This window comes from Pollachius pollachius (assembly GCF_949987615.1).
Source record: "Pollachius pollachius genome assembly, chromosome: 7".
Classification (NCBI taxonomy): domain Eukaryota; kingdom Metazoa; phylum Chordata; class Actinopteri; order Gadiformes; family Gadidae; genus Pollachius; species Pollachius pollachius.
The window spans coordinates 27358565-27380744 of record NC_136940.1 but is presented as its reverse complement, the minus strand read 5'-3'; the positions used below and the strand labels follow the sequence as shown (position 1 = coordinate 27380744).

The 22180-nt window shown below is 47.3% G+C and overlaps 2 protein-coding genes across 2 annotated transcripts in view; both read right to left on the bottom strand.

The window, feature by feature from the left end:
* Positions 1–908: 908 nt before the first annotated feature.
* LOC307078086 (occludin-like) lies at positions 909–17153 on the bottom strand. Its single transcript, XM_079739689.1, is given in 10 exon segments — positions 909–2132; positions 2222–2263; positions 2906–3077; positions 3782–3921; positions 3923–4007; positions 6454–6605; positions 12157–12324; positions 13612–13803; positions 14061–14657; positions 16980–17153. Coding segments are annotated over 9 exon segments (1629 nt in total). The 5' UTR covers positions 14640–14657; positions 16980–17153; the 3' UTR covers positions 909–2033.
* A 3898-nt stretch (positions 17154–21051) lies between these two features.
* csnk1g2b (casein kinase 1, gamma 2b) overlaps positions 21052–22180 on the bottom strand; it is a 32144-nt gene continuing 31015 nt past the window's right edge. The window contains 3 exon segments of the mRNA XM_079739690.1: positions 21052–21237; positions 21950–21976; positions 21978–22051. Coding sequence (XP_079595816.1) covers positions 21183–21237; positions 21950–21976; positions 21978–22051 — 156 coding nt within the window. The 3' untranslated portion in view covers positions 21052–21182.

The following is a 22180-nucleotide window of genomic DNA, read 5'->3' as shown; positions in this document are numbered from 1 at the left end:
TGTTTTAGCTCAAAGTAGATTAAAGCTTCAGGTGGAGAACACGATTATGATGAAACCGGCAGCTACCATCACCTGACCAACCTGAAGTCCACCCAGCAAGAGGTCCAGTCTTCTGCAGCAGCCTGTCAGCATCCTCCACCAACACCTCACATATCGGAGATAATCACTTTGACAAATCCTACATTTAATCTACAGCAAACAGTTTTGTGACTTAAGAGCCGTCAAGATAAAATATTTTCTGTGGTTTACTGTTGTCGAATAACTGAAGAAGATTTGTATCTTCCAGCTAAATTTGTCGATTTGTCTGCCGCTGGTATCGTCCAATGGTGATAATGGACTAAAATACTTCTTTACAGAATAAACACATCATTGCAGGCCATCCCCTGTATATCATTGTACATAAAGATGGTACTGATAAATGCAGTCACCTTAACACAAACTGCAAACATACATCCTAGAGATTCTGAACAGGCTTTCTAAATCATTTAGAAAGCCTGTTCAGGAAGGGGATTTCACAAGTCCTTCTGTTCTACTTTGTCTTTTGTTGCTTTCGTGAAGGTCCAAAAGTGTTCACTCATAGAGGACCGAACAAACTTGAAATGCTGAACAGGGAAAAAAGGCAAGAGAAAGCTGAATACGTGTTGCACGGACCCATCACGACAAGGCTTGTTGCCAAACATGAGCACAAGTCCCTTCTCACAGACGCTCCTGGAGCATCTCCTGCTGGACACATCACAGCACTGCGTCAGACATCGCCGCAAGATAAATAGAAAATAACTTCATATAGGAAATAGCAGCATTCATTACCACCTTGATTAACAATAATCATAGATATTTATTGCTTGCGAAATGTCAATTGCATGTTCACACATATACTGTCTCAAGGTTTTCAGTAAAAAAAGGTGACACAGAAGACAGTCTTAAAAACAAAAATGGCTTGCATAATGTTTATGAAACAACATTAAAGTTCTTTGTAGACTCGTCATTTGATTAAAAAACATGTATAAAATGTATCATAAGCATTGATATTTTTAACATGTAAAAAAAATAACACTTGGAGTGGATTAGTACAAGGACATGTTACAATGGTTACGAGGTTGAATCCAGGGACACCCACACACTTTTGAGAAGTTGGCCAAGTGAACATTGTGGGGTGGCAAATCTGAAAGGCTACAGAGCAGCAGATGAATGGGACCACGCACAAGAGTACAGCTTTGTAAAGATTTCAAACAGTGTTCACATGAGGCCATGTTAAATTTTTTCAGGTTTCCAGTCCCTCTTGCTAGTACAAAATCCAAAATAAAAAATAATTATATAATAATTAGAAGATCATTTTTGCAAAAACTACAAACTAAGGAACTATTCCCAAATTGACCATCTACAGCCTTTGAGAGGATTTCTATGAGCCCCACTGCATGAATTAACAATGAATGACTTCCAGGGTAGTGATTACCAAATAAAGTTGAATAATAAAATGCTGAGTTGTAAAACAAATAATTCTAAAGCCCTTACAGAATCAACCAATGCCCTATGAATACTACTAGCCATTAGCACGGTATAAACAGATAACATCCCTGGCAGTATTTTAAGACAGCAACCTTACATAACAGGCGCCTTATCTTTCTGTTCAGTCACAAATCAACAGAATAAGAGGCCTTCAAAATGGCCCTTTTTGAATAACGGCAGTGGTGCTATTAACTGGCTGCAAATTTTCTCACTTGCCCCTGGTCATAGAGTTAGACTAAACAACATTCACTCTAATAGCATAAGGAAGCTGCAACAAGCTAACACAGGTGAACTACGAACGGCATGTGTTTTAGTGGCATTATGTTTTACTGTGTGTGTAATGTTTGTGTGTGTGTGTGTGTGTGTGTGTGTGTGTGTGTGTGTGTGTGTGTATGTGTGTGTGTGTGTGAGTGTGTGTGTGTGCTTGAGTGCACACCGTTTTTGGTCTTAGCCTTCTAGAAAGTCTTTGTTTTCCATATTGAAGGACATGCTCTTGGGTGTTGTGTTGGAGTTGTGTGCGTGCTTCATTAGTGGGTCTTATCGTAGTCCTTCACCATGCGTTTGATGTGGAACAGTTTATGCCTCAGCCTGCGGCAGTCATGTTTCTTAGCCCGGTAGTCTGGAGTCTTAAGGGGCCGTGAAAAAGAGGAGTTAGTCATGAAATATGGACACATGTAATCACACTTCCACTGTAAGACTTAGATCTTCGACTTACCCTTTTCAGATCCTTTAGTTGGTTATATTCATCTGCCACAGACTGAAATTAAAGAAATTAATTTAACTGCATGAAAGAAACACTCGCTTTTCAACACAAGAAACATCCGCTTTTCAAATGTTCCTACGCATCTTTGATGGTTTTTCAAATGTGAAAACTGGCTCTTTCAAAACGTGAGAATAAAAAAAAACATCTGGCGTTTTGGTCATTTAGAGAGGCAGAGGAAAGATGAAAATCAGAAAATGTTTGTTAATAAATAGTTATTCAGTGAAATACACAAGCTAATGTTTAATGAATCGTTAACCTAGTGGACGCCACTGGTAGGGCAGCTTTCGGCCCCTAGTGGACGCCACCGGTATGGCAGCTTTCGCCCCCTAGTGGACATCATTAGTAGGGCAGCTTCCGGCCCCTAGTGGACGCCAGCGGTAGGGCAGCTTCCGGCCCCTAGTGGACGCCAGCGGTAGGGCAGCTGTCGGCCCCTAGTGGACGCCAGCGGTAGGGCAGCTTTTGGCCCCTAGTGGACGCCACTGGTATGGCAGCTTTTGGCCCCTAGTGGACATCATTAGTAGGGCAGCTTCCGGCCCCTAGTGGACGCCAGCGGTAGGGCAGCTGTCGGCCCCTAGTGGACGCCAGCGGTAGGGCAGCTGTCGGCCCCTAGTGGACGCCTGTGGTAGCGCAGCTCACCGGGTACTTGGCCGAGCTCTCGTCCAGAGTGTCCAGCTGTCTGCTGAGCTTGTTCAGCTGGTCGTGGATGTCGTCCATCTCGGCACATAGGTGCTTGTACTCCCTGAGGTCCGAGTCAAACTCCCGCTTGTATTCGTGGCGTTGGGAGTCTGATGTTATGACCGGGTAAACGCTGGGGGTGGGAGGGAGAGAGAGAGGAGACGGAGAGGGTGAACGACAAGAGGCAAGACAGGTTGAGTGGACAAGAGAGCATATGATCCTAACCTGCTGTTTCAGCCAAAACAATATCTGATCAACACTGGCAAACCACAAGCAGTCGTGGCTAACCCTCAGTTAGTTAGTGAGGCTGTGCTTGTTTCTTAGAGAGAGCCCATGTTATACTGCATAGCTAACAGGATTAGTTATGCTGCCCCAATACTGTGTGTGTGTGTGTGTGTGTGTGTGTGTGTGTGTGTGTGTGTGTGTGTGTGTGTGTGTGTGTGTGAGAGACCACATGTCATTAGACAGACCTGTATTGGGCCCAGCTTTCAGTAAGCTTCACTGAGCTTTAACCATGAAGTTTAGCGGAGGGTGTTAGCACCCTAACCCTCACCCTGCCTCACCCTCACCCTCACCCTGCCTCACCCTCACCCTCACCCTGCCTCACCCTCACCCTCACCCTGCCTCACCCTCACCCTCACCCCCACCCTCACCCTCACCCTCACCCTGCCTCACCCTCACCCTCACCCCCACCCTCACCCTCACCCTCACCCTCACCCTCACCCTGCCTCACCCTCACCCTCACCCCCACCCTCACCCTCACCCTCACCCTGCCTCACCCTCACCCTCACCCCCACCCTCACCCTCACCCTCACCCTGCCTCACCCTCACCCTCACCTGTCCCACTCCTCCGGGTCCAGCTCGTTGGCCGTCTCCCCACCCGTGGTGTACTCCGTCTCGTACTGGGACTCGTCCAGCTCGGGGTTCTGCCGCCGCCTCTTCCCCCGGCGGGCGGACGGCCTGCGGACCCCCCCCCCCGGTCTCCTCAGAGGGGCTGGAGCTGGTCCGGCCCCCGCCCCCCTGGGACAAGGCCTCCGACGGACGGCTGGGCCGCTCCGAGTACCTGGAGGACACGAGGGAAGGGTTAGGGCGGCTCTGGGGGGTGGGGCGGGGGGTAGGGCTGCTCTGGAGGTAGGGCTGCTCTGGGGTAGGGCTGCTCTGGGGGGGGTAGGGCTGCTCTGGGGGTAGGGCTGCTCTGGGGGGTAGGGCTGCTCTGGGGGGTAGGGCTGCTCTAGGGGGGGTAGGGCTGCTCTGGGGGTAGGGCTGCTCTGGGGGGTAGGGCTGCTCTGGGGGGTAGGGCTGCTCTGGGGGGTAGGGCTGCTCTGGGGGGGGTAGGGCTGCTCTGGGGGGTAGGGCTGCTCTGGGGGGTAGGGCTGCTCTAGGGGGGGTAGGGCTGCTCTGGGGGGTAGGGCTGCTCTGGGGGTAGGGCGGGGGGTAGGGCTGCTCTGGGGGGTAGGGCTGCTCTGGGGGGTAGGGCTGCTCTGGGGGGGGTAGGGCGGGGGGTAGGGCTGCTCTGGGGGGTAGGGCTGCTCTAGGGGGGGTAGGGCTGCTCTGGGGGGGGTAGGGCGGGGGGTAGGGCTGCTCTGGGGGGTAGGGCTGCTCTGGGGGGTAGGGCTGCTCTGGGGGGTAGGGCTGCTCTGGGGGTAGGGCTGCTCTAGGGGGGGTAGGGCTGCTCTGGGGGGTAGGGCTGCTCTGGGGGGTAGGGCTGCTCTAGGGGGTAGGGCTGCTCTGGGGGGTAGGGCTGCTCTGGGGGGTAGGGCTGCTCTGGGGGGTAGGGCTGCTCTGGGGGGGGTTAAGGTCCCTGCACTGGGCTCACTCGGCCGTGGCTGGAGGACACACATTCCTTCTTCCTGTCAACAGCCTCTTAAAGCCGGACGCCATCAGACGATCAGCTAAACTGGGCTCATGTACAAGATGGTTCTGTGGGAAGGAACCATCCAGAACAACCGGTAGGTTTCACTATCAACAACCAAAGAAGAAGACATTCTATTTGAATCAGCTTGTGTACGTGACGGTGTTCAGAGGGAAATGTTCTGCATTCCCCTCTCATAGCACAGGTGGAAACAATAGAGCTCCAGAGAGAGAGAGCGAGCGAGCGAGAGCGAGAGTGAGAGCGAGAGCGAGAGACAGAGAGAGAGACAGAGAGAGAGGGAGAGAGAGAGAGCGGAGCGAGCGAGAGCGCGCGCGAGAGGGAGAGAAGAGAGAGAGAGAGAGCGAGAGAGAGAGAGAGAGCGAGGGCGAGAGAGAGAGATTAGTATCCTATAATGGTTATCAAAAGAAAGCAAAAGCGGTACTGAACCATTGGCAGTGTAACCCAGTGTTTGGTCTCGTATGGAGGGGCCAGTGACCTACAGTCACACATACTTACTCTACAAGTCTACAAGACTGCTTCTAATTAAAATGGTAGCTGGCCTCTGGCAGTGGGACCACGACTACAAGCAGAGAGCAAGCAAATTCATATGGGCGTGTTGGAAGGATTTGTAGAGGAATTTCCACCACAGCCAGGGGATTTTACAGGAAAGATACAGGATGGCTCACAGAAAGTAGCCTGCAAGTAAAGTAACTGGCAAGGTTAAGTGATGGACAAGCTACAAGGAGTGGGATCACAACGTATCACAGAGTGACATGTTGATATTAACATAAAACATTTTAAGTAGTATGTTTAGATCCTGCTGTCAATCCCTGCAAATACTGTCTGACCAAGTTATATTTTTGGTTATTCTGGGCTTCGTGGATCATTATGTGTAATGTTTCAAGTGATGCTGTATGTTGGACATCCTGCCATACAATAGTATCCAGGGACCCAGCACTACTGTCAACTCCCCATTACAAACCACTTCATGAAGGGGTGTTTATGGTTATGGGTTAGTTATGCACTACTACAAGATTGTAGTAGTGTTGAAATCCTTGCGAGATTAGAAATCATAATGACTAAAACAATGTAACAATCTAAATGCTAATCGCTCATAATCAATACTCCTCTAAGTTTCAGATGTTTTCATAATTGTGTAGTGTGTTATATTAACAAGTCCTCAAATGTCAAGTCTGGTTGAATCTTTCGGAGCGAGGGCATCAGAATGGACATTGACTGCTTTTAGTGCCGAGGTGAAAGCAGTAAACGCCTGACCCACCAATCCACCGTTAGTTAACAAGGTGAAAGCAGTAAACGCCTGACCCACCAATCCACCGTTAGTTAACAAGGTGAAAGCAGTAAACGCCTGACCCACCAATCCACCGTTAGTTAACAAGGTGAAAGCAGTAAACGCCTGACCCACCAATCCACCGTTAGTTAACAAGGTGAAAGCAGTAAACACCTGACCCACCAATCCACCGTTAGTTAACAATCTACCAGATCTTGCACGTACCATTACTCCCATTCATGCAAAAAGAGCTAGTTTGTTTTCACTGTGTGGCGAGAGAAAGTACGACCAAAGGTTCAGCCTTTGGTGGTAATAAGGTGGTGTTGTTTGTGTTGATTGTGTTGTTTGTGTTGTTTTCGTTGAACTCACTCATTGACATAGTCGTCTGTCGGCACCGAGGGTCTGAGGGCTCTGTCCAGGCTGTAGGACGTCACGCTGTTGGCAGAGTTGTTGAGCTTCCCCCCAGACTTCTCAGAGAGCACCAGCGTGGGGGCGTCCTGGCTCTTCTCAACGTTGTTCACCTGGAGCCCAGCGGGACAGAGGGCACGCGTCAGGGGAAACCACAACAACAACAACAACAACAACAACAACAACAACAACAACAACAACAGGAGCCCAGCAGGACACACAGCCCACGTCAGGGGAAACAGCAGCAGCCCTGTCTTTACAGAGGAGGAACTGACTCATTACCTGCCAGACAACGTCATTTCCTTCCCCTCTTTTAGGAATTTCTTTCTTTAGCAGAATAATGACTCGAACACGGTTCGACTAACCAGGACGAAACAGTTCTAAATATCATCTCTCAGGTTTCTAAAGTCCATCACAAAAAGCCTTGGAATTGAGCTACATTCATTTTTGGCAGCAGTGTTCGAGAGAGATGAGAATGTTTTTTCTAAATGATAGCAGAAGAAAGAATGCTAATCCAGAGAGAGCATTCGGGCGTGTGATTGGTCTGCAAAGTCAAACACGGATTACCTGCTTGATTTGGCAGATTCTAGAAGCAAACTACTTGTAACTTAATTTTAAATTAAACACTAAACTATTAACTAGAAGGCAATCCGAGTTTATAAGATTGCTTTGAATCAAAACAGCAAATTCCAACGTACGTTTTCAATGTTATTTCCTATAACTTCATCTGCACCTATATGGTGCACATGAAATATCTCTCTGGTTACATTACATCACATTTATTTAGCTGACGGTATAATCCAAAGGGATTTAAAGTGAGTGCATTCAACAATGAAGATAACCAAGAAACCAAAAAGTTCAAGATTCATGTCAGTATAAATCAAATATGCAAACTGCCAAAAAAACAAAAAAGGGACGAAGATCATTTATATTATAATTATTATTGCTGCTATATATAAATATATATATATGTCTTTATTATTCTTGAAGCTGAAGGTAGTGGATGCTTATGAACAGCTAAATCAACACAACCTTCCTGCGAAGGTAAAGGCTCCTCTGTGGTTCAACATGTTCCTCAGAATCAGTTTCCTGTCCATAATGACAGCTTCCTGTCCATAATGACAGCTTCCTGTCCATAGTGACGTGAGCAGGGAGGAAGGAGAGGGGAAAGGAGAGCGGCCCTGGGCCGGGCCACCAGGGGTCGGGGTCAGCCCAGGGGTCAACCCGGGTTGACCCCTGGGCTGACCCCTGGTTGACCCCTCGTTCACATTCTGCAGGATTGTGAACATCAGCGCTAACGTTACGTTTGTAACGTTATTGGTGAACGCCAGCGCTAACGACGATCACGACCCCGAGATACCGAGCCGACGCGGGGCTGATGAGCAGGTGTGAGGTCTGTGTTAGGTAACACAGGCTGAACAATCAGAGATGGTTATTTTGCGTCGGTGTTGCTGGGAGTAGTTCTCTCTTTCAGAACACTGAGAGAACCGCGGTTGAAGTCCCCCAAGAATGTGAGCAACGCCCCTGTGGAGGGGGGGCCAGAGGGTCGGAGCCCCGCAGAGTCCAGCAGGTAGGGGGGGCTCTAGGGTGATCCGTACAGGAGCAGAGGCAGTAGAGAGAGGGAAATTATCTGGAAGGCCGACAGAGAAAGACAAAAAAGGGCGAAAAACGAACAAAAAGCAAAGCAAACCTCCTTGCACTTTGACCCGCGTGGGTCTCAAGCTCCATCTTGGTAGTAGAACGCGTTTGTTGTTTTTCATTCTTCAAGAATTTGAAACCCCCTCCGAGCCGACCGTGATGATGTCACCACAAGGACACAACACAGCTCAGTAATGAAAGAGAGCAGTGTGTGCGGTCATCACTGGCCCAGAGACAACCGCAGCAGCCTGCCACAAACAAATCCTGATTCAAACCACTTGCTCAGAATGTCAGCCTCTTAGATAGGGGAGCTCCTGAAGACGCTATGCATTGAGGTCATCACACTATGAACCTCCTCAGACCAGCAGTCACTTAAAGCACTAAGGTCATCACACTATGAACCTCCTCAGACCAGCGGTCTCTTAAAGCACTAAGGTCATCACACTATGAACCTCCTCAGACCAGCGGTCACTTAAAGCACTAAGGTCATCACACTATGAACCTCCTCAGACCAGTAGTCACTTAAAGCACTAAGGTCATCACACTATGAACCTCCTCAGACCAGTAGTCACTTAAAGCACTAAGGTCATCACAGTATAAACCTCCTCAGACCAGCGGTCACTTAAAGCTCTAAGGTCATCACAGTATGAACCTCCTCAGACCAGCGGTCACTTAAAGCGCTAAGGTCATCACACTATGAACCTCCTCAGACTAGTAGTCACTTGAAGCACTAAGGTCATCACACTATGAACCTCCTCAGACCAGCAGTCACCAGTAGTTGCTGTGGACACAAACATACAAAGTCAGAAAAGCCGGCGGGGAAAGCCGGGAGCCCGTTAGCCCAAGAGGCTCTTATACCTTCAGTTCATACTATGAGTCACTATTCAAGAAGAAGCTGCTACGTCTGGCTCCATAATTACACACAACATGGATGGTGGTCAAAGGATTCAACATTGGGTGTGTCTCATGATGCAGCTTGTTGCTGTCTGTTCCTCTGTCTGGTAGTCTGGTGTGCGTCCAGCCCCGTGAACACAGAGCTCCAGCAGTAGGACTCTGCCCCCCCCCCCCCCCCCCCCCCCCCTACACCCTCATCCCTCTGCCGACAGCGGTATTGTAGTGGTGTTTGTTGCCTGTGGAAGGACAACTAGGAGATTTGTCGCGCTATTCCAAGTGTCGTCTTGGGCACGACATGTTTTCACAGAGTCACAGCCGGCTGTTTAATTTCTTTTAGATTCCTCAATAATGTCTGGGTTGTGTCGTTCAAATGGGAGATAAAAGTACAAATTGTTTACTCTGTTTCATATTCAGTGTGCTGCTGACTTAATGCACGTCGACTAATAACCATTCAGTATCCCAGGTGTATTTACACTTCACCATGACTGGCTAAGTTGTTGATGTTTGAATAACCGCAAGGTGTTTCCCTAGAAACCACTGGCCTGCCAACAATCTGTTCTGCTGGTTAATGATCAGTCAGAGTGAAACCAGGAAGGAGCCTATGAACACACACACACACACACACACACACACACACACACACACACACACACACACACAGACACACCCACACACACACAGAGACACACCCAAACACACACACAAACACACACCGACACACACACAGACACACACAAACAAACACTGACACACCGACACACCGACACACACACACACACACACACACACACACACACACACACACACACACACACACACAGACACACAGAGACACACCCACACACAGAAAACACACACCGACACACACACAGACACACACAAACAAACACTGACACACCGACACACACACACACACACACACACCAACACACACAAACACACACAGCTGTAATCAGTAGGTCTGACCCTGAGTCGCTAGCCCAGTGAAACACTGCGTCGCTGCTATTGCCAAATGGATGCCTCAAACTCAGCTTCACAGAGAACAACACATAACCCAACTCTAACCCTAACCCCAACCCTAACCCAACAACACATAACCCAACTCTAACCCTAACCCAACAACACATAACCCAACAACACATAACCCTAACCATAACCCAACAACACATAACCCAACTCTAACCCTAACCCCAACCCTAACCCAACAACACATAACCCAACTCTAACCCTAACCCAACAACACATAACCCAACAACACATAACCCTAACCCTAACCCAACAACACATAACCCAACTCTAACCCTAACCCAACAACACATAACCCAACTCTAACCCTAACCCAACAACACATAACCCAACAACACATAACCCTAACCCTAACCCAACAACACATAACCCAACTCTAACCCTAACCCAACAACACATAACCAACTCTAACCCTAACTCTAACCCTAACCCAACAACACATAACCCAACTCTAACCCTAACCCAACAACACATAACCCAACTCTAACCCTAACTCTAACCCTAACCAAACAACACATAACCCAACTCTAACCCTAACCCAACAACACATAATCCAACTCTAACCCTAACCCAACAACACATAACCCAACTCTAATCCCAACCCTAACCCAACAACACATAACCAAACTCTAACCCTAACCCAACAACACATAACCCAACTCTAATCCCAACCCTAACCCAACAACACATAACCCAACAACACATAACCCAACTCTAACCCTAACCCCAACCCTAACCCAACAACACATAACCCAACTCTAACCCTAACCCAACAACACATAACCCAACAACACATAACCCTAACCCTAACCCAACAACACATAACCCAACTCTAACCCTAACCCAACAACACATAACCCAACTCTAACCCTAACCCAACAACACATAACCCAACAACACATAACCCTAACCCTAACCCAACAACACATAACCCAACTCTAACCCTAACCCAACAACACATAACCAACTCTAACCCTAACTCTAACCCTAACCCAACAACACATAACCCAACTCTAACCCTAACCCAACAACACATAACCCAACTCTAACCCTAACTCTAACCCTAACCAAACAACACATAACCCAACTCTAACCCTAACCCAACAACACATAACCCAACTCTAACCCTAACCCAACAACACATAACCCAACAACACATAACCCTAACCCTAACCCAACAACACATAACCAAACTCTAACCCTAACCCAACAACACATAACCCAACAACACATAACCCTAACCATAACCCAACAACACATAACCCAACCCTAACAACACGCAGCGGGAGGATCTCTACTGCACCAAAGTTTGCCACCCGTTTTTAACGACAAATTTATAAACTAATAATATCCAAAGAAATTAGTTACTAACAATTTTGAACATGCTGGTTAACTAGTGGTTAAAAAGTCACAGATAAGTAACAGGTGACCATAAAAAAACCAAAAAAAACTGTTTATGAGTAATATGTGCTTTATAAGATTAATAGCATAGCTGCCGATGACAGTGGAATAAAGAACAGGATGGTGTGGATCAGTAGCTACTGTAATGAGACAGGTGTACACACACACACACACACACACACACATAAAGACATTGACACAAGAAAATACGGTAGAAGTCCACACGCACGTACGCTGGTTTTATACACGTTCAATATTAGCTGTGGCATGTACATGGTCTATGCTTGAATTGTAAATGCATAAAAACTATGAAAGAGTCGACTTTCAGCTCACTAAGACTTATGGACTTTCAGGTCATAAAGATAAACATGGGAACTCATGACTGAATGGAAGTGGAGAAAAACATTTCAAAGTCCAAACGAAGCTCATCTGGCATCATGCATCTCTATTCCCTATGCAACGTGAGAGTCAATGAGGATGAAAATAATGGTGATCAAATGTTGAAAATGTAAATGGCCTACCAGTATTTGCTTCAAGATAAAACAAAACAATTAATAGAAAATAGTATTTTATGATGCGATGACCATGATCGCTGCACCACTGGCTCAGTGTGGTGCTCATGGTGAAACCCCCCCGGCCGTGTGTGTGACTGCTAGTTGAATTCATAACAAGTCATTATTACTGTTCTGCTGTAATGTCTCTTACCCATTCCTCAACATCCTGGCCCTCGGGGGCCAGCGGCCCTGTGGGGGGGGGCTCCCAGTAGATGTTGGGTTTACCGTAGCGCCAGATCTTTCCCCGTGTTCTGTATGCGTAGAAGGCAGCTACAGCCAAGGCAATGACCACCAGGAATCCAAACGCCATAGCAATGCCCTGGGAAAGAAAGACATTGTATCAGCAGGGATTTTGATTAGACGTTCTTTATTTACCACACATTGGATATTTTGGGTAGGATTTCAGTTGAAGGAGGAAGCCTGACTTCACGCTGATACACCTCAGATGTATCTCTAGTAGTACAATTAATCAGGACAGAACAAAAACATGGTGTTAGAAGAAGATAGCTAATATATTATCAGAAGAGAGTACGGAGAGTACCATAGTGTACCAGGGAAATGGAACGCAACATCTGCGCTATCAAACAGTCAAAGTGTGTCAATCAGGACCGCAGATAAACTGCACCGAAGAACATGATTTACTTGACCAAAGATAAGGGAGAGCTTTTGGCCCAAGCCTCCACTTATTGACTTTCCTACCCTTCTTTTCCGAGTGCCCCTCGGAACAGAGTTACAGAGGGTGGTGGTCTAGACTTCCCTGTGAAGTGGGACAACCATCAAGAACTTGCTACGCCAGCAGTAGTCTTCTGTGGAGTTTACGTAGACACACCACAGTTTTGTTGCCAGACTTTTTAAATCACACAATGCCATCTTCAACTGTAGTGATTTCTGTTGTGCGGACCTTAGCCATCCTTTTGCAGTTGTCAGCAGCAGATCAGCAAATTGCCTCCCTACTATGGCAACAGTGGTATTAACACAATGACATTAATCTGATAGAGAAAGGAAAGAATGAACGCTCGCAAATCGTTCACAACATTTATATTTCACGCTATCAATCGATTAAACAAGTCATTCTATAAAATAGATGCTTCATTCCCAGGCCCTTGGCGACAGAACAGCCCTGTAGCCTTGTAGCCCCTGCTGTTAGTGGAGCGCTAACCAGCTAATCAGAGCGGCTGGACGTCGTCGTAGGCAAAGGGAGGCATGGGGAAAGGCCATCAGCATACTAGTGTTGTTAGTTATTCTTGTTAGAAAGAAATGTTCTTTAATACATTAAGATGATCTTAAACAACTTTAATACGATGGTCATCATTATTATTTTGTCTTCATTAATGAAGAAAATACATTTGTGGTTTTCGTTAGTTTGTATAGCATAGTTCAGCGATGATTCACGAGGCTTTCTATAAGATTTCTAATAACACTCAGACTAAACCTCAGTTTGGAGGCCATGTACCCCTCCCACCTGGCCCTACCCCTCTATCTAAACTAGAATGGGGACACCTTACCCCTATGCGCAGGGCAAAGGGGTCTGGGCCGCTGACGGTCGGGATTGGGGCTTGTTTTTCAAAAGCATGAAACATGACGTGTGCAGAAGAAAGAGGCCTACCTCTTGCGGGTCTACAAAGCAGTAGTGGTACAGGTACTGGTTGTAAATGGGAAAGCCACCCACTCCTCCCATCTGAGAGTAGCTGGTCTGGTACAGGTTCTGACACATCATCAGCATGGGGTTGTACATCATGCTGGAGGAGCTCTGGGCCATGGGGTTCACCCCCACGATGTACACAATGTTGATGATGCCCTGTGGGTGGGAGCGGGTTAGTCGTTGGCTCATGACTGAAAATATCTGAATCAGGGGTTCCTCCATAAACACACAAAGGGTTGAAGCTCCATGGACCTCAGACCAGGGAGACCAGGAGCACAGGAGCCAGATCAACCAGACCAATATTGTAAATAAGAAACTGTTCTTAATGTTTTATCTGGAAAAATAAAGGTTAAAAAAAATAAATAAAATAAAACAAGGACCCCCAGGAGACGGAGGAGACCCAGGACCCCTACCTGCAGTACAGCCAGGACGACGCTGCACACCAGGACGGCCAGGTAGAAGCGTCGGCTCCTGAAGGTGGGGCTCTTGGAGAAGGTGGCGATGAAGAAGCCCAGGATGACCACAAAGTCGATGGCCGCCATGGCGATCATGGCGCCTTTGGCGGCAGAGGGCGTGGGGTAGGAGTTGTAGTAGCCGCCGTATCCACCGCCGCCGTAGCTCCCGCCGCCATAGCCTCCGCCGTAGCCTCCGCCGTAGCTTCCCCCGTAGCCCGACCCCCCCCCGTAGGACCCCAGCCCTCCGCCGTAGCCGTACTGCATGTCCCACATCAGGGTGGACGCCACGCAGGCAAAGATCCCTACGCACAGCACCACCACCACGCCCATCATGGCCTTCACAATGCCGGGCGGCGAGAGCCACCTGTAGAAGTGCTGGGGCGTGTCCTCGATGTAGTAGGACCCTGGTGGGGCCGGGTAGGGGTCATACTCGCTGCGGGGGGCCTGGAAGCTTCCGGCCGGCCCGTAGCCATTCTTGGAGGGCGGGGTGTAGGGGGGGCTGTACACCGGGGGGCTGTCGTAGCGCTGGCCGAACATCACTGAGGTCACCAGAACCTGAAGGGAACAACCAGGAGTTAAAGAGGGACACGCTCTAGAAAGAGATCGGTTTAAAGTGAAGCTCTGGTCCAGAGCGGGGACCAGATCTGTGCTACTTAGTCAGCTGGGTGTTGACTCACAGATAAGAAAGGGTGTGGAGTTAAAGAGCTTCGTTGACACGAAACTTTCAAGTAAATGTTTGACTTTTGGCAAGAGAAATTTATGGGCATGCCATATCGCCCTGCAGTGTACCACTGCATTATTGGAATAAAGCCGGTTGCACACAAGGGCTAGGAAAGCGCTGAGAATTCATGGTGTCAGGCAATAGAGCAATGGTTGATTCCCCACATGAGCAGAGAGAGCAGGAGCAGCTCCACACCCACCGAGGGGCTGACCGTAGCGCACGGCGCTCTGTGAAGCAGCAGAAGGCATAGCAGGCGGTGTGGAGACGGCCGTACCAGGATGCAACGAGAAGCCCGACAACAATAATGCCCTTCACACATCACAGGCAGCGGGAGTCTCCCTCAGACCCACATATTGTCCACACATTCACAGCCCACATCCTCTGGCTGATCATTGTTTTTGTTTTGATTTGTATGATTTTAAACAGGAATTTGACAACATGCTGTTAACGTATTAACAATAGCCATTCTTCCTGGGGGTCATACCAGAAGAGAAAGAAAAAGAGAGAGTCCGTTTTGAAGCGTGGAAAAAGGCAGAAATCAAAACAGCAAACTGTAAGGAGCAATAAAAAGAGCTGGAGGTTTGAAAAAAACTTCATTTAATAAAGGAATGTTAATATAGAGCATCTTTCCTTAGACCTGAAGTAGAACAATGTTACACAGCATTTATAATGTTTTATAGACCTCTACTAATACTTAATACTGACGCCTTACACCTTCTACAATCACATCTTTAGATACTTCTTCACCACTGTGAAGAAAGACGTCATCTTAGTGACATTCAAGACCTTTTCTCCACCACTGCGCCAGACACCATTTTGGTCGGTATAAAAATGTCAGGGGCCCCCCGGCCCCGCCCACGTTGGACTGGGGGGGGCTAATAACTCTCTTCTCCTTTAAGGCATTTGGCTCACTCTGCAGTGGGGTCTCGCCTCAGTGCTTCCCTCCTAGACCCCCCCCCCCCGGTCATTCCTCGGTACTCTCCCCCAGGACGCCGCTGACTCCTGGCCCCATTGTCTCCAGAATGGGAGGGGCGGGGGGGAGTCAAGGGGCTGGTTGCGAGATGGCTGTTGCCATAGAATCAGGTTGGGGAAAAATGGGGAACTGTCCAAAGAGAGGATCGGACAAACGTTCCTCTGTGAGGCTCCCTTCTGGGGAATGAAGGGAGGGTGTGTGTGTGTGTGTTTGTGTGTGTGTGAGGGGGTGAGCACAGGTGGAAGATGTCTTAGTTATGAGTGTCAGGTGTCTTGAAAATGGGGAAAGCTTAATTTTTGGCGTTAGTTACAGCGCTAGTTCTGATTCCAGTTCTTGTTCTGCTGTTCGTTGTGTTTGTGTGTGTGTGTGTGTGTGTGTGTGTGTGTGTGTGTGTGTGTGTGTGTGTGTGTGTGCGTGTGTGTCTTTAGGTAGGTGTACCAGGTGCGATGGAAGCTACATAGTCCGCTACAGTGAATACAGCTAAATAAAGTGAGTTCTGCTGGACCATGATAACACAGAACACTGCTGCTTCTGTTGGATGAAGCCGTGTTATCAGCCAGTGCCGTGGCTGCAGCCGTGGGTCAAACACCCACTGCTCCGTGGCCGCAGCGTTTGTAGATCACAAAATTCCAACCCTGCGGTCACATGTCTCCCCCCAGTAAAAAACAACTGAACCCACGTTTAATTTACAGGTGAAAACACTAGTATGAATGAAACTGTACAAAACCTTTAATATCATTGTTTTAAGTGTTAGATATTTGGTAACCTATGTCTCGATGAGATCATGCGCACAGTTTTAGGTAGAAAACAGCATTTCTTCTCAGACGCGTATGTCAAAAGCATAACAGGCTTTTTCACGTGTATATATCGTCTATCATGTCCTTGCCCTTGAAAAATAAAAATCATTATTCCCAATAGATAGTATCAGACGCCGTTATGCTCTATGTAGCCTATAGTAGGGCTGATGTCAAATACAATTGATTCAGCTGAGGAAATGACCTATGCTACATCTGAGTAAGTATTTTGTGGTTATTTAAGGAGGGAATCAATAGATCAAAAAGACCTTACAGACCAATAGAAACACTGTTTACTTCTGCTGTGGGAAGACGCAGATAGATAAAATTGACTTATTTTACACAGACAATCTAAACAGCTTTATTTTAAACTGGTTCACAAGTCTTACCTGGTGGTCCGTGTTGAGGGGAAAATCGTGTGGTTCAAGTCCCGAATAATCCCCCGTGAGGAGTAAACAGTACCAGCCTTTTTTTAATAAGGAGACCTTACTTTTGAGACTTTATTTTTTGCCCGCAAGAACGCTAAGAGCGCCTCAAAAATCAATTTGGAGTGTGTTCCGTGGTGTCGCCAACAGACTCCGCGCCGCTCTGAAGCGCTCAGTTCTGCTCCGCGGGGTCGGCGGACGGGACGTCCCACCAGCTCATAGGGAATGTGGACTGGCGATAAAAAAAAGTACATTGACATTGTACGGCTTATTAGTGTATTAGTAGTCTTGTTAAAAAAATAATACTCAGAATATGCTGAATCTGAATAGTTATAAAATGTGTTGACCAGTCTTTTTGATGTGGTCCAGAAAGACTGTGAAGTGCTACAGCGCCCCCGTCCGGAGGTGGAGGTTAATGATTACCTTCGATTACATGCAAGCAATGAATAATGCGTGATCTGCAGCGGCGTCTTTCTCAGTTTTTTTTTTATTGTTAGGGGTACGGTTGGCATTGATGTTAAGAGACCATTTCTTGTGAACAGAAGAGAGTAAAGAATATATAAAGATTAGAAAAGTTCCAACCATTTGAATACTTTTACAGGATACATTCAAATGTTTACAATGGGCGGGTAATATTAGTACCTTTTTATACATTGCAATCATTTGGTGAAAAGATAAACCATACAGAATATTCTTCAATGGTTTTGTCTAGAACTAGTCTCGAATAGCAGTACAATCGCATTAAATCCGGTCTTGTTTATTGGAAATATAATCATTTGTTGTCATTCAAACTGAATTTATAGGACATAGTGTTGGGGTCTTGGTGTTAATCTTATTTTCATCTTTTATTTCAGCCCATTCAGCCCGGGGTGTATAGGTTTAACCTCAACAAGGCAAGCTATCCATTTACACCAACACCAGTTACTTTAGTAAGGCCACGTAAAGTGACGTCATGGATATAATGCATTATGAATCCTAAATATATCAAAATAAAAGTTGAATAAGAGAGATGTTTCCTCCTTTCTCCAAACACTCTGTGTGTGTGTGTGTGTGATCGTTCATTACTAAACAACAAAATAAACAAAAATGGTTCACGAAAAACCATGCTGCCCTGTACTGATTGGCCAGAGCAGCCAAACCCCCGGTTATTATCAGCATGACGTCATGATAAAACCAAACACAGTCGGGAGAGCCTCGTGGTGCGGGAGGACCTACCTGGCGGTCACCTACCTGCTGGGATCCGGCTCCGACCCCATCCTGGTCATGTTGCTGACGGCCCAGCTCATTGTGAGCAGATGTGCAATAGCCAATCAATAATGTACTCTGACATTGCCTCCCACCTGTTTGGCTTAAGTCAGTTTACCCTTAGTCGAGTTAAAACTGTTACCTTCATGATGAATCCTTTTTTTAAAACCTAGTCGTCGTTATATATGGTTAAAGGTGCTTTAGGTTCGAGGTGCTTTGATTAAATTTTATATTTCATATACATTATCATTATTACATTAACTATGACTAACTGGGGCCGTCTCAAATGTTGTACTTTTCTAAACAAGGACAATAGTTCTACCGAGTGAATCACACCAACGAGCTCCCGGCGTGGATTTATACAAAACTGAAAACAATATGCAGCTAATTATTTGAATTATACTACCATTGTCACACGGTGGTGCTGTGGTCCAAAGAGAGGTGGGAACGTGAGAGGCTCCTCGTGGAGATAACACTCCTCTTCATTTCAATACAGTCGAATGAGAATTCCTTCAATCAATTGGAACAAACAAAGACATGATGGAGAGATAATCGACTGACGGCAGACGGCCTCAGGAAGATGCAGTAAGCGCAAATATGTGGCGTCATCTTTTAGAACGGATTTTTAGAACAGATAACTGGACTTAAAAATGCAATATACAGCTTAGTGTATTATCTTAGCACCCCCTCTTGAATGCAACTTCCAAATCACTTGACAAAAAATACACCCTGAGAAAAGAGGAATTTGAGGGTGAAACCCCAGACTCCCATTCATTCTGCACTCGCCCGCGAGCATCGGCACATGTATAACCGCAACCAGTTCAGAAACCGGAACCTTTCCCTAATTTAACTTGTTTCAATTGGGAATCAAAAGGATCAATAAAAATCACAATGGCCTCATGTATCATTATCACTGCAAAGTCTACACACTAGCGTCATAGATGTTGGTCAGGGGATACTGGAATGTGAAAAGTTTAAATGTCAAGTTAATTATAATGTTCTCATAATTCAGCATTTATCACTATTGACATTTGAGTAAAATAAGTGTGTCGAGGACCAGACGACCATGCCTAACACTTTCAGTGTTCACTTCATAGAATGAATGATGCCCACAGACAACTTCTCAGGTCAAACAATTAATGACCAAATACTTTGTGCGCTTTGATTTTCTATCTGATCGCCTGCAGTCCGTTCCGTCATTTCCTGTTTTGGATTACTGGCACGACTCTAGCGCCGCCCTATGTTAGGGAGACTTATCGCATCTCACGCAAGCGCAGTACGTACACACAACTGTAGAGATGTGGGGTCCTTGCAGTACAGTTCAGTTGAATCAACACTTTACAACCCAAACACAACTGTATTTCCATGCAACCCTTCTGCTGAATGGGTCAGACGAGGCAACGGAGCGGTCGGATAAAGGCCGTTGGTTTGAGTCTGGCCGGTGTGAGAGCCCCTTAACCCCAGCTGCTGTTCCCAGCAGGGTTATAGCCCGGTCCCTTCCCCTGTCTGGCCCTCGGTGGGGGGCAGAAGGGAATGGCCCCTGGTCCCGTCCTGTGTCTGGCCCTCGTTGCGGGCCCTCGGTGGGGGCCCTCGGTGGGGGCCCTCGGTGGGGGCCCTCGGCAGTGGGCAGAGGGGACGATTCCCTGGTGTGCCGGGGAAGTGTTGTCTGGCTGCATCAGCTTCCCTTCGTAGCACCACGATGGACAGAGACACGTTGGGGGAAGGAAGATAAAATTGCATTTCTGGACAACCACTTGAGCTTTAAACATTTTACTTGGAAAGGCACAAACTATGATTTCCTGGGAAATTATTCTCGATGTAGGAAATAAAAATTGAACGACATTATACTGTTCCATGTAAATTCACAACATTTGCAGCCATACTTACGTAAATCTGATAGAGATATATATATATATATATATATATATATATATATATATATATATATATATATGGATATATCTATAGCTATAGATATATAAATATATATGCCTTGCGAATGACTTCCCAGATCAGTCTTTATTAAGGTGTTTTCTTAATTGTTAATTTCAAACCTAAAATTTCACTGTACTTTTTCATTTTCTCCAAAAGTGCAATAATAGTAATAAGAGAGCTTAATATCAGACGCTCTCCGCCTTCCACAGTACCTGAGGCCAGTGACTGTGCTACAAACACCACGTTGACAGACAGAAAGAAAGCCAGTATGAGGAAGGAGAAAAAAAATGTAGAAATCCAGAGCGCTACAACATAAAAGTAAGCTTGTTTTCAATCCAGGATTCTGTTTTGAAAACTGAAGATTCAATTACAAAAAAAAAGAAAGAAAGAGAACATAAAAATCCTCCATGATTCTGCTTGATGGATGCGATGCGTCTCTCAGTGATGCAGACATTAGTGTCGTTCATGCGTCTGACGTTGATCTTCTGCTGGGAGCGAGTTCTACAGGACCTCTCAGACCAGTGGCTCCGCTGATCAATGTTCTGAATCTACAACCCTTCACCAGTAGATCCATAGTTCATATTCACGTCGGTCGGTATTCACACTTCATTGTTACAACTTTGCACTTTTTTTTATCCATAAGCCACTCCTGCAAACCCTCCCACCAACCCACCCCACCAGCCTTCAGCACAGGAGTCTTCTCTCCATGGTAGAAAAAATGGAAAAGGAACCAGTCTGTCGAAGTCAGTAGAACCACAACACTCCTCCATTCACCCTGGAGGAGGGGAGAAAAGAGCCAGAGAGAGGGGCCGCAGAGAGCGGAGAGAGCAGAAGGGTGCGTGTAGCAGCGAGGGAGGGAGGGAGACGTGGGGGAGGGCACCGCCTTGCCCTCTTTGCTGCTGCTTCCGTTGTCAAAGTGGACAGTGAATGTTTCAAGTTCCTCTTGGATCTCCCCTCTCTCCCCCACCTCCTCCCTCCTCTCCTGGCTCACTTGTGCCTCTGGAGGGCTTTCCTCTTTCTTCTTTTGAAGAAACAACAGCACCTGTGGGGGAGACGGAGGGGCTTTAGGTCCAACAAGAGACACACACACCTTGGTTCAACAACCATCGGTCCACCATGTGGGGCTAATGGTTGGTCAGAACCTGAGCTAAACAGAACATAAGGTCCATAACATGAGTAACAGGCCCATCTGTGTGGTGATCACCAACACCGTTTTCTGACTGTATTCCCCCCTTGACGACCAGAAGCAACTCAATACCAAACAAGCCATCACTAATCCCCCCCAACACAAGCAACACGACGCCGTCTACAGCAGGCTCTGAAATAGGTCCATTGTTCATTTTGATATTCTAACTTATTCAATACAAATAAAGAAACATGAATCAAGTCAAATATTTGTGGATAAATGTGTTCCAATGAATGTACGAGTTAAATGAGTTCATCTTAAATAGCTCATCAAATGACCCACATGACTTCAGGATGTTGTGCGGAGAATAAGGGGAGCCTGTATTGAAATAAAGCTGTGTGTGAGCATCGCCCTCCTCCTCCTCCTCCTCCTCCAGCCCTCCTCCTCCTCCTCCTCCTCCACCACCTCCCCCCCTCCTCCTCCTCCTCCTCCTCCAGCCCTCCTCCTCCTCCACCACCTCCCCCCCTCCTCCTCCTCCTCCTCCTCCTCCAGCCCCCCCGCCTCCTCCTCCTCCACCACCTCCCCCCCTCCCCTGCTCTTCCTGGTGTAAGCCCCGCCCTCCTCTCACTTGGTTTCGTCGGCGACCTCCAGTGGGGGCCGTGATGGGGGCGTTGGAGTGCACGGCGCCGGGGTCGTCCGTGTTCAGCTCCCCGTTGGTAGAGCTCATCACCTGGGGAGCGACAGGGGGAGGAGACTCTGCTTAAGCCCCACCTCCTCCCACCGGGGAGGGGGGGGGGGGGCTTAAGCCCCAGCTCCTCCACCGGGGAGGGGGCGGGGCTTAAGCCCCAGCTCCTCCCAC